This window comes from Brienomyrus brachyistius, chromosome 19 (assembly GCF_023856365.1).
Source record: "Brienomyrus brachyistius isolate T26 chromosome 19, BBRACH_0.4, whole genome shotgun sequence".
In the NCBI taxonomy this organism is placed as follows: domain Eukaryota; kingdom Metazoa; phylum Chordata; class Actinopteri; order Osteoglossiformes; family Mormyridae; genus Brienomyrus; species Brienomyrus brachyistius.
Genome location: NC_064551.1, coordinates 9,993,454 through 10,006,084, shown reverse-complemented (window position 1 = coordinate 10,006,084; position 12,631 = coordinate 9,993,454). Strand labels below are relative to the sequence as shown.

The 12,631-nt window shown below is 41.8% G+C and overlaps 1 protein-coding gene across 1 annotated transcript; it reads right to left on the bottom strand.

Annotated features, from left to right (window-relative positions):
• Window positions 1-2,397: 2,397 nt before the first annotated feature.
• On the bottom strand, window positions 2,398-5,837 carry LOC125714335 (cytosolic 5'-nucleotidase 1A-like). The gene is given in 7 exon segments (XM_048984840.1): window positions 2,398-2,580; window positions 2,582-2,901; window positions 3,214-3,398; window positions 3,696-3,818; window positions 4,762-4,885; window positions 5,069-5,158; window positions 5,633-5,837. Coding segments are annotated over 7 exon segments (936 nt in total). The 5' UTR covers window positions 5,669-5,837; the 3' UTR covers window positions 2,398-2,522.
• Window positions 5,838-12,631: the final 6,794 nt, after the last annotated feature.

The window sequence follows — 12,631 nt, the reverse complement described above, 5'->3', positions numbered from 1 at the left end:
CGTGACTCCCCATGCTCTCCCAATCCATCTGCTGACTTCATAGGAAGAGTAACCAGAGCCATGAATGTAGCTGCTGAGGTAAGTAAATCTCTCGACCAGGTCCACATTCTCCCTGCAGACAGATACACTACTGATGGCCGTGCCGAAGAAATCATTAAATGCCTGGATCTTGCTTTTTATCCAGAACACCAAACACTCCCAATCCCAAACACTCCTTGCACAGTCTCGCGAGAGCCCTGATCAGAGACTCCATTGAGTCCGCTAAGATCACAGCATCGTCGGCAAAGTCAAGATCAGTAAATCTTTCTTCACCAACAGCGCTGGACCCCACGACTCTGCCCAACACCCTGTCCATAAAAGCACTGAACAGAGTAGGAGAAAGAACACACCCCTGGCGAATCCCAGAATGAACTGAGAAGAATGCAGAGGTTCTCCCTCTCAGTAGCAGTATACAGGCCGGCCATGATGTCCAGCAACTTTGGGGGATCCCGTGAAATCTCGAGATGTCCCACAGGGCAACTCAATCAACCAAGTCAAAGGCTTTATGAAAATCAACATAAGGCAAAGAACCACTGCCTATATTCCCACTTGTGCTCGATTAGAACCCTCAGTGCCAGGATACGGTGATGGTAGACTTCTTAGGCATAACAGCAGACTGCTCTGGTCACTGACAGGTGAGCAAGTGATTACGGATCCTGTTAAGGATGACTATAGCAAGGACCTTACCCAGCACTGAAAGCAGTGTTATTCCTCTGTAGCTGCTGCAATCCTGGTGATCACCCTTTGCTTTCCAGATAGGGACCACAAGTCCCGTTTTCCAGGCATGGTAGGTGTTCTCGTTGTGTGCACGTGTGTCTGCCTCCATGCATGGTGCGCCTGCGCTTGTGGTTTTGTTGAAAGGGACAGTTCTCAATTCTCTGGCAGCCAACCATGTTCAGCCAACATCTCTGTCGTCACACCCCACTGTTGATGTCATGCACCTCTATGGGTTAATCATCGCACTCTACTGATGACGTCACATATCTCCATCAGCCAATCATCGCGCTGGAGAGGAGGAGCTGGGGTCTTAAATCTTGCCCAGGAATGCTTTGGAGGGGCTGTTCTTTCCTGCTGCCTGCCAGTTGAAGAGGGTCCAGCTGCAGACGCCTGTACAGTGGAGCTCCACCGGAAATACGTGACCTCCACGGGAAACACGCGATCTTTAAGGACGTAAAGTGGAGTTCCGGTTAGGGTTTGGGTTAAGGTTAAGGTTAGGGGTTATTCACTGTAAGTTGAGATCACCTGTTTCCCGTGGAGGTGATGTATTTCCAGTGGAGCTCCACTCTACAGGCGTCTGCTGCTGGACCCTTCTCTGCCAGTTTCTTATACTCACGTTTGCCACGGCTCGCTCTGTTTTGCGGTTTGGTTCAGAGGACTGGACAGGGAAGCAGGGGCGCAGCTATACATTCTACCACGTAGGTTCGACCCTGTGTTTAGACACCCTAGGTAAAGGCACGGGTACAATCTCCTATGTTTTATTTTTATATAGGTAAGCTTAGAATAGATAGACATTCTTTTGTTTAGTTTATTTTCTAGTTAGATACATTATTGAGCCCTATTAGGGAAACCGCTTGGTTCTGTTGTGTTCTTTGCTGTTTCGCCATCCGCAGCCCAGGCCCCCTCTCCTTTTTCTTGTGAGTTTTGTGTTTAGTTAATGCCCAGTATTGTTCTCTTTGTTTTTATTTAAATTTTATATTCAATAGTGAAATAAATTTCATTGAATGTACTTCCCTGGTGTAGGTGTGAGTGTGTGTGGACTATCTGTTTGGGTTGCTCCTCCACTGTCCGAAATTTAAATGCTTTTCACCCCCCTCCATTCTTAGACCTTATACCGAGGAGGTGTAACATTCACACAAGCAGAAGCGGTGAGGGACAGCATCAGGCAGCACAGCGGTGGCCTGGACTGATGCCAAATGTAAATAATGCAAATAGCCGTATGTAGTCAGCGTTCATTGTTTTGTACTGTGGTGTCACGTGTGGTGTTAATGTTATGTGTTGCACCCACTGTGTGGCCTGTGAGTAGTCAGGGCGGCCGGCAGTTAGCAGTGTTTATGCGTGTGTGTTGTCAGAGTGACTGGCTTATGTAAGTTAACGTCATTTTTGTGCTTTCCTGCACTTCGATCAGGCTCATTTTTGCTATATATTGTAACCATGTCTGGTACCCACACCTCAGTGCAATTAGTGTATCTGTTACATTTCTTACTCTTATGTGAAATGCTGGTCATAACACAAAACAGAAATCAATATAATATTAATATTTAAACCTATGAAAAATATAAATACAATGAATGACATTTTCAGACATAGACATTGAGACATACACGCAGTATACAAGTAACCAGCTCACGACAGCAAGACTCAGGTAAAATCACATTTATTGATTTTCAAATTTCTCGTACTTCTAGAAATTGTACAGTTTGGATTAGACTCGTGGAGCACATGACAGAGCTCTCCGGGGAGAGCCCCCTTTAGAAGCCCCCTTCTCACAGCCCCCTTCCTAGCTTTGTTTTGGGGGGCTTCTCAATGACTTTCCCTTTGCTAATTCTGTGTGATATTAGAAGGCACACGTGCTGCAGTTACCCCATTATCGGCAGCTTTCTGGATGTGACCCAACTGGTCATCGAAAAAGATGTGTGGGCATATCACCTGAAGATGGGGGGTCTTTGGGGCCCCAGATAAAAAGTAAGCCTGATCCATATCCAGGCGCCAGCTCCTCAGGGTCTTCAGTGCTCGAAACCCCGCACTGGCAGCGTCGCGAGACGTCACCAGGTAGGTCTGGATCGGGCAGTCCTTCACCATGCCCTTGTCATGAAGCTTGCGCTGAAGATTGCTCAGGGCTTCTAGGAAGCATCTCAGAGGACCCTGCAGGTACCAGGTGGACACAGATGAGTCAGCAGGAGAACCAAGGAGCTTTGCTGCTGCTTCATAACAAAGTACAGTAAAGAAACAAAATACTGAATTTGGTCCTCAAACACTTTCAGAAAGTCAAGTTCATCCCCATACCCCAAAATGAACATTAAATTCAACTAAATAAAACTCGAAGCCCTCTATAATCACTGAGTATATCTGTGCACTTTATGTACCTTACTGCATTATGCATAGGAATATCCCCCTGGGTTCAACAAATATATTTTGTCTTTACATGAAACAATTCTTATATATATAATAAATTACCGGTTCCATGGGCTGGTCTTCCTTCGCCCTCTCATTTTCGAGGTAGGCTTCAAGACCCTTCTCGCTGAAAACTTTCTCCGATTCATTAGAGAAGAGGACGGCGTCACCATCGAAGGCCACGCGCAACTGAGTGTCAGGGGGTTCAATTGCTTTTTTAGGGCTGAACATGGTAGCAGCTGCAATACCTTCAAAATATATTGTTAGGTGCTTTAGGTCAGTGGGCCATTGTTATGCAGATAAAGTTAGTGAGAAAGTGTCATATGTCTTATTTTTTAAATGCATTAAACAACATTATTACCAAGACAGACCTGCATAAGACTTTCTTCCAGCGCAAGTCAGTAATCACAGATCAGTTCTATAGCTATAAATACCTTATATGTCTAATACACCTCTTAAGTTAATGGTAATAATAAGCACTGATCAAGTCAACTTAAATGGCTTCGCCTGAAGAGCCTTTTGATGTAACAGAAAATTCAATTTACCTGCCACCATGGCTTCCTGGACCTTCTCCTCGTTCTCGGACAAGTAGAGATCAATCTTAAATTTCTTCTGAAGTTCAGTTAGGCATTTCTCACCAGTCACAGAGAGCCTTTCAGTAGGCAAACCTACGAAGGATAAATACAAAATATATTACAAGATATTAGACTTCTCATGAAATTATTTTTTCATATAAGACATATTACTTATATGTGGTTAACTAGCATAACATTTCAGTTGAATATAAACTGGTAGTTATTCTATACGGTTTTGAATCATGGTACAGAAGCAATGCTCATTTAAAAAAACGAATTTTTAACTGGAATGTTGGTTTTGTTGCTAAAGTAGGTTAAGAACAATATCACTTGCAGGGTGCAATATTAATTGGATTTTAGGATATTCTAGGTAAACTTCATTGTCTGTTGTTGGCTTTGTGAAAGTGTACTCCTGCACTTTATTACAATGTACTTAATTAGCAGGCCATTTTATCCACAGCAGCCATGACATGCGCCCTCTACTGGCGTTTTCTTATGTGCCCGTTCTTGTTCATTTGCGATGTTCTCATTTCAGACAGAGATGCCGTCCACCAGGCCCTAATAGCAATTCTATAAAAGTCCATGACCAAAGCGGGGGGGGTGGGGGGTGGAACAAATAACAACCCTCCTGTTTGCACAGAGTCAGTTTTTTTCCTTATTTTTTGGTTGCCAGGTCCCTCCAGTTCCCTTCTCTTTGTGTTGCAAGTTCAGGATTCAAAATCAGTTATTAGTCAAATGCATGTCATGTGGTACAAAGTCGCTCCTGGACTGTACAGTAGAAAGAAGAAGTGGAGAAAGAAGCCGTGTGTAACATTACATTTCTGAATAATGGCTTTATGTTGCCGTTTTTAATATTACAGTCTCTTTTTGAAATTTTAGGGACTGAAACTTTATGTTATGTTATTCTTTATATAGTCTCTTTATGTTTTGTTTTACTAGCCGATGTATTGACACAATGACAATTAAAACTTTTGAATCTTGAATATTTACATCCACCAAAGATGACAAACGTGGACTGAAATTCCAAAATACCCACTAAGGTGTTCGATACTGTTCTTGACACGCCTCTCATCCTGATTTTCAGTCATGACGACAATGTCGAACAGCTCCTCACTGTCAGGGTACAGCTCACGCAGTTTGGCGTTCACTGTCATCAGAGCCTAAGGAGACATCATACAGGGCGGATGCTGCCGCATCGACTGAAAGCCATTTACTGAACCAAATACTTACAGTAATACAGCAGCCCTTTGATCATTATGGGATAAAACTAGATCTGCAATGTTTACAGAACCTGATACGTCCTTGAAGACCCATGCAACTCTGGATGTGCATTTTAAAAATACCTTAACGAATGGAAAGGCTGCTCCTGGCTTTAAGGGTTCGTCCTCCAGCAATAACACCCGTGATGACAAGCCGATGGTGAATGGCTTCATCTACAAAGAAAAGGATGAAATGGATGGCTTATGGGTGATGCACAGCCATTTCCACACTATGCCGACATCAATGTTCAGTATCTCCCATAGCGTGAATGGCTGCCTATTAACACAAACCTAATTAGGTGACAGACTGTCAAGGTAGCACCAAGTGAATGCTAGTAATAAGTCAATAACCACCCCCCCCCAGCTGCTGGCCATCTTAGGGCATTATTTGGTATGTATGACATAGCAAATAGTTAAACTAACACCAAAAATATAACATCTGACTTCAAAATTTCAAACTTTTTATGAAATAAACAAAAGTGTAACACTTAGAGAATGGCTAATCACCGTCATTAATCAATCAGGACGATCTTACATCACCGATAAAGAATAGTTCAAGTAAAACAATAAACAAAAATCCAATTCATATACTGCAAATATAGGAAGGTCAAACTTCTCCTTATAAAAATCTGAAAATACAGAACTTACCGCCTGGTTGTACTTCTTTTTACTAGGACTACTCATTCTCTCCTCTGATTTAACTAACTTTAGTTACTGTGTAAGCTTATAAAAGAGAACTTTCTCCAAGAGGGGACAAGTCAGGTATGACAACCTGTCTGGAAACTGGAAAATACTTCTCATATAAAGGTGGATGTTAGTTCCCATAATGCTTCACTTTATTGTTCAGTTGCGGTCATGTGGCTTTTTTCCACCGAACCTGTGTTTGACTAATAAACTTGCTTATGTACTTGTATGATCATCATATAATGACATATACTGTATGCCAGGAATGAAAAGAACATCTGCCTGGTCAAACCAGTCTGATATCTTTTGAAATTTTTCTACCTCGAACATTCACAGATATGACAGGAGTTCAGGGCGGATTGCATTTTCAAGGAAAGCGTTTAGTCCATCCTTGTCTATGACACCTATGAGTGAGTGGAATTTGGCTATTGTTCTTTAAAAACACAGTGGTGTGATGACAAAAAACTTGTTTTTCCAACTGAAATTCCTGTGAGATCACTGTTAATAAAATCAGATAATACTGTAGTTGTGTAACCACTAAAAACAGGTAAGGTGCGAGAGGGCATCTTCGCCTTGTACCTTTTATATATTGCCAAGGAGGTCAAGAGATATAGTCAGTTGTTAGTTGTAGAGACCCTATTGATTAAATACAGGCACCCTATTACTGCAACCCCAGAATAGATATGGAAGGTAGTATTCCAAATTCCAAAGAAGTAGGACAATGAATTGCTGAGTTGTCTGATTAAAACTGGCATGATTTATGTTCAGTTTGTGCATGGGTAGTGGTCATGTGATAGACAAAAACAGATTTTTTTGACAATTATTCATCAGCTCAGGGGTCTGATTGGTCTGAGATCACATTTGTCAGATTCGGTCAGAAGAGCTAGGAAGTTTTGGAAATTAGAAAAATTAGCCGAAACTATTTTTTGGACGGAGTTTAATAATGTGATTGGCAAGTTGGTAGGGCAGGGACTACTGTATCTGTGGTAAAAAGAAATTTAGAGTCTATGCCTAACAGGTCTGGAGATATAGGCTAAAATGTGAAATGCTGCAATGTCCCCACCCCCAATGACTGTCTGGGTTGGGTTGGATTTTCTGACTTGCATGATGGTCAAAGAGAAATGATGAAAATATCCGTCGTGCTGGTTTTGCAGGTTTAGAGACACATGTTTAGTTGCTGTAGTACCTCTATTGACTGACTTGCCTTAATTTTGGAGGGTTTGTCCATAGTTCCCTGTTACAGTAGCGATTCAAATTTTGCAAGGATTGGCTGAAGCATGCAAGAGATATAGCTGTCCGATAGAAATGGGGGTGGGACCGTTATAGTTTGGGCTTTTTTGAATGATTTTAAGGGCAGTCTGCTGATTTTATTTATACCAGTTATGTCTATAATGGGTGGAGAATGTAGGACTAGTAGAAATATGTCTTTTTTGAATTTATGGAAATTACTACAAAATGCAAATGACTGTTCCTTAACAGGGACTTTGAGTCACAGAACTCAAAGCAACAAGTATTGTCAAAGAGAAATGATGAAAATCTATCCAATGACAGAATCCTTTTCGATTTCGTGGAAATGTGGACATTGCATTGGTCGTTAAACAGATTCATTGCTCGCACTGCTACACCCTTATTCAGGTGCTTTTCTACTAAATTTTGACTATACGACTGAGACCGAGCATGGGAAATGATTACCCACAATCCCACAGTGAGAGAGAGAGAAGAACCATCGGCTCAGTTGTGATCACGTGACACCAAGCAGACGAAGTGTATACGTAATACTGGTATTGCAAGACCTCGCTCGTTTACTGTATCAAGTTAAAATTTATTTTCAAAAATTGCTCGTCTTGCAAAACACTGCCAAACCAAGTTACTTGCAATCCGAGGTTTGACTGTACAGTTTTTTGCAGGTTTAGAGACATGTCTAGTTGCTGTAGAAGCCCATATTGACCTACTTGCACCAATTTGGAGGGCCCCTTCACAGGGCAACGAGGGAATGGTCCAGGTGCTGATGTGCTTAATCTTTGTTTTTGGCCAGGACTGACAGCTGCACCTCATTGACTTAATTACTCAATGCTAGCGATGGTGCATTTGGTACTAACTCTCTGTATCATGTTGAGTACAGATGATGGTTTTCGCCAAAACTCTGCATCGACATGCTTATTGTTTCAAAAGGAATCACGTGACTGATACAATAGCCGCGTCAGTCTGAAGCATGTGCGTCTGTGCGTCAGTACTGAGTTGACACAATTTCTATGGCAAGTCATTTTAACATTTAATCACTAGACTGGATATGTATTGCAGATGTCCGTAACTCAGTTTTCCCTAGTCAAAAAGACCATTTTGGATATCACAATGACATTCTCATCCACAACTGCCATTTTATATACATTTCATGTATGTGCTGGGTGAGCTGCCCCAAGGTAACATATACAAGTTTGGTGACTGTGTACATATACAAGTTTGCAAGAAGACTTTGATTTTGAAGCGAACTCTTAGGACGCAGGACAAACAGGCTGAAACTGGATTCTCGAAAAGTGTCTGAATAAGTAAAAAATTTCTGAATAAAAGAAGAAAATATTGGATAACAATAGTGTCATCACACTAATGAATAGACCTGTAATTTGTTCCATTACTACTTTCTGAAAGCATTAAGATTTGCTTCAAACAGGTCACACGGTGGCACACCACGTCTATGAGATACTTAAAAACCTTGGCGAGCCCCCAGCAGTAGAATAAAGTCCTAATGAAGACACATTAATTAGACTGGTGCTTTCTTTGTTTCAGCAACAATCAGCTTCTTCCAATTTGTGTTTGTCACAACAAGATCTGGTAGGCAAGACGCTTTCTTCCTTCTACAGCTGATCTGCAGAAGTTTCATAGTCATGGATTAGCTAAACATTAGATTGCAATATAGAATGAAACACAGCAGCTCTTAAAATTCTTTTGGAAGCAACTAAAATAATTTTTACAATAATTTTTTGGCATTTTTCATCTTTACAGCCCAGTCATGTTTATTTTGTGTTGATCGTCATTGCATAACTCTGTGGGTAAAGGCATTAAATCAAACCTTGATCCCTATGATCAATGGTTGTCTTATAATAGGCAGCAAGATAGGCTGAGACATTGTAATATCCAAAGCATATCTATTGATCATCAAAAGCTGTTTCTAAAGGAATCAAATAATACACGCACTGCACTGAGCAGCAAGGCCTATTCAGTCAACCTGTCAGCTACAGTAAAACACACTGGAGAGAGAGTAGTTGATGAGACCAAGACTGTCACCTGTGTCGTAGACATGGAGATGCTAGAAAGATACCCAGTGGGCTGACTCATTGAAATGACATCATCCAAATGGTCAAGTATGACCTCAGCAAGGCAGAAGCAGCTTCTGCTTATTAGTCTCCTTGTGGCATAAAATGTGCATTTTCCAGGAAATTCAGACCAGGCTAAATAATAATTATGGCGATAGGAGTGTTTATCCTTACAGATCTGTGACCATAGTAGTGGAGAACACAAGATTCAGACAGGATTTGGCTCATTATGATTCATTATTTAATATTTATTTTTACAAAGTGCAAATAAGTGTGCGGTATGTTTCGTTATTCAGACACATTACCATTGGTTTACAACTGTTCATAATTGTTTGCAGTATTTAAAATATATATATATTTCAAAATAAATTCTGTTTTCCCTACTCTACCAAATTGTGAATCAAAAAACGAATTTTGTACCAAACCACAAATTTTATATACCATCACACCCATAGTGTGACCAAAAAGGCTCTGGACGAACATATCGTACATCACACCATAAAGAACAGGGCTCAGAACCAATATCTCCTACATCACACTGCGAAGAACGGGGCTCAGGACGAACATATCGTACATCACACCATAAAAAACAGGGCTCAGGACCAATATCTCCTACATTACACTGTAAAGAAAAGGGCTCAGGACAAACATCTCCTACATCACACCATAAAGAACAGGGCTCAGGATGAACATCTTCTACATCACACTGTAAAGAACAGGGCTCAGGACCAATATCTCCTACATCACACCGCGAAGAATGGGGCTCAGGACGAACATCTCCTACATCACACTGTAAAGAACAGGGCTCAGGACGAACATCTCCTACATCACACCGTAAAGAACAGAGCTCAGGACAAACATCTCCTACATCACACCGTAAAGAACAGGGCTCAGGACGAACATCTCCTACATCACACCGTGAAGAACAGCGCTCAGGACGAACATCTCCTACATCACACCGTAAAGAACTGGCTCAGGACAAACATCTCCTACATCACACCGTGAAGAACAGCGCTCAGGACGAACATCTCCTACATCACACCATAAAGAACAGGGCTCAGTACGAACATCTCCTACATCACACCGTAAAGAACAGGGCTCAGGACGAACATCTCCTACATCACACCGTGAAGAACAGCGCTCAGGACGAACATCTCCTACATCACACCGTAAAGAACTGGCTCAGGACAAACATCTCCTACATCACACCGTGAAGAACAGCGCTCAGGACGAACATCTTCTACATCACACCGTAAAGAACAGCGCTCAGGACGAACATCTCCTACATCACACCATAAAGAACAGGGCTCAGGATGAACATCTCCTACATCACACCGTAAAGAACTGGCTCAGGACGAACATCTCCTACATCACACCGTGAAGAACAGGGCTCAGGACGAACATCTCCTACATCACACCGTAAAGAACACGGCTCAGGACGAACATCTCCTTCATCACACCGTGAAGAACATGGCTCAGGATGAACATCTCCTACATCACACCGTGAAGAACAGGGCTCAGGACGAACATCTCCTACATTACACCGTGAAGAACAGCGCTCAGGACGAACATCCCCTACATCACACCGTGAAGAACAGGGCTCAGGACGAACATCTCCTACATCACACCGTAAAGAACAGGGCTCAGGACGAACATCTCCTACATCACACCGTGAAGAACAGGGCTCAGGACGAACATCCCCTACATCACACCGTGAAGAACAGGGCTCAGGATGAACATCTCCTACATCACACCATGAAGAACAGTGCTCAGGACGAACATCTCCTACATCACACCGTGAAGAACAGTGCTCAGGACGAACAACTCACATTATCAGATCATTACTTGTTAACATTTGAAATCCAGTATAGCCTCCTGTTGACCACCACTTCAAAGTATAGAATCAGACGTTCTATTAAGGCACTAACTACAACAACATTTATGAAACAACTTCCACAGTCCTTTAGCCTTACATCTGAAGCATCGTGTGTAAATGAACTTGAACAGGCAACTTCAAACATGGAAAAATCCCTTCGCAGCACTCTAGATCTTGTGGCTCCACTTAGGAGTATAAAGCATAGCAATAACAAACCTGCCCCCTGGTACTCTGATAATACACGTGAACTCAAACAGGCATCACGCAAGCTAGAGCGAAAATGGCGCTCAACTAAACTGGAAGTTTTCAAATATGCCTGGAAAGAGAGCCTCTCTAAATACAGACAAGCACTAGTAACTGCTCGGTCTGTGTATCTCTCCAGATTAATAGACATGAACGAAACCAATCCTAAATTCCTATTTGAATCCGTGGCTAGGATAACACAGAATTCCTCATTAAACTTGCAAATCCCACAAGCTCTTAAGAGTGATGACTTTCTTACATTTTTTAATGGTAAGATAACTACAATTAGACAGACTATACAGTGCACACCTTTACCTACTTACGGCTGCCTGCCTCCTGCTAGTCTTATGCCTACCAATAATGAGACCTTTGAATCATTCATTCCTATTACACACTCAGAACTTTTGAGCTTAATTTTCTCCTGTAAATCCTCTACTAGCCTTGTAGACCCAATTCCTACAAAATTCTTCAAGGAAATTGCACCACAGATTGGCACTACCGTGTTAAATGTGATAAACTCTTCTCTTAGGCTTGGATATGTTCCAAAACCTTTTAAAATGGCTGTTATCAGACCCGTCCTAAAGAAACCAAATCTTGAACCCAGTGTTTTAGGAAACTATAGACCTATCTCAAATCTTCCTTTCATTTCAAAGATCATGGAAAAGGTTGTAGTTCATCAGTTGTCCTCTTTCCTACAAAAAACTAATGCCAATGAATTATATCAGTCTGGCTTTAGACCAAACCATAGCACAGAAACTGCTCTAGTAAAAGTAATGAATGATTTACTTGTGGCTTCTGACCGTGGCTGTGTATCTCTGTTGGTATTGCTAGATTTAACTGCAGCGTTCGATACTGTGGACCATAATATCCTCTTGGACCGGTAAGAAGGTGTAGTTGGCATTACAGGGACAGCGCTCTCTTGGTTCCGCTCATATTTGTCTGATCGCTATCAGTATGCCCATGTGAACAATGAATCATCCAAGGCCACTAAAGTTGAATATGGTGTCCCACAGGGATCAGTCCTGGGCCCGCTACTGTTTACCCTATACACGCTACCTCTTGGTAACATTATTAGAAATCATGGTATTGGGTTTCATTGTTATGCAGATGATACACAGTTGTACATATCTGTTAACCCTGATGATATATCACTGCTATCTCGGTTAGAAGACTGTCTATCAGATATCCAGTGCTGGATGGCAAAAAATTTCCTTATGTTAAACACAGAAAAAACAGAAGTTCTGGTAATTGGTCCCAAGGCTGCTATAAATAAGTTCCACCACCTCAACGTTGGTAACCTTCCTACACAACCTAACATGGTAGTTAGAAATCTTGGCGTTCTTGTCGATTCAGATCTATGCTTTGATGCTCACATAAGAAGTATTACTAGAACTGCATTTTATCATCTACAGAACATAGCCAAGCTTCGTAAGATGCTCTCACTTAATGATGCAGAAAAACTAATACATGCCTTCGTAAGTTCCAGACTGGATTACTGTAATGCCCTCCTATCGGGTTGCCCGTCTGGATCCT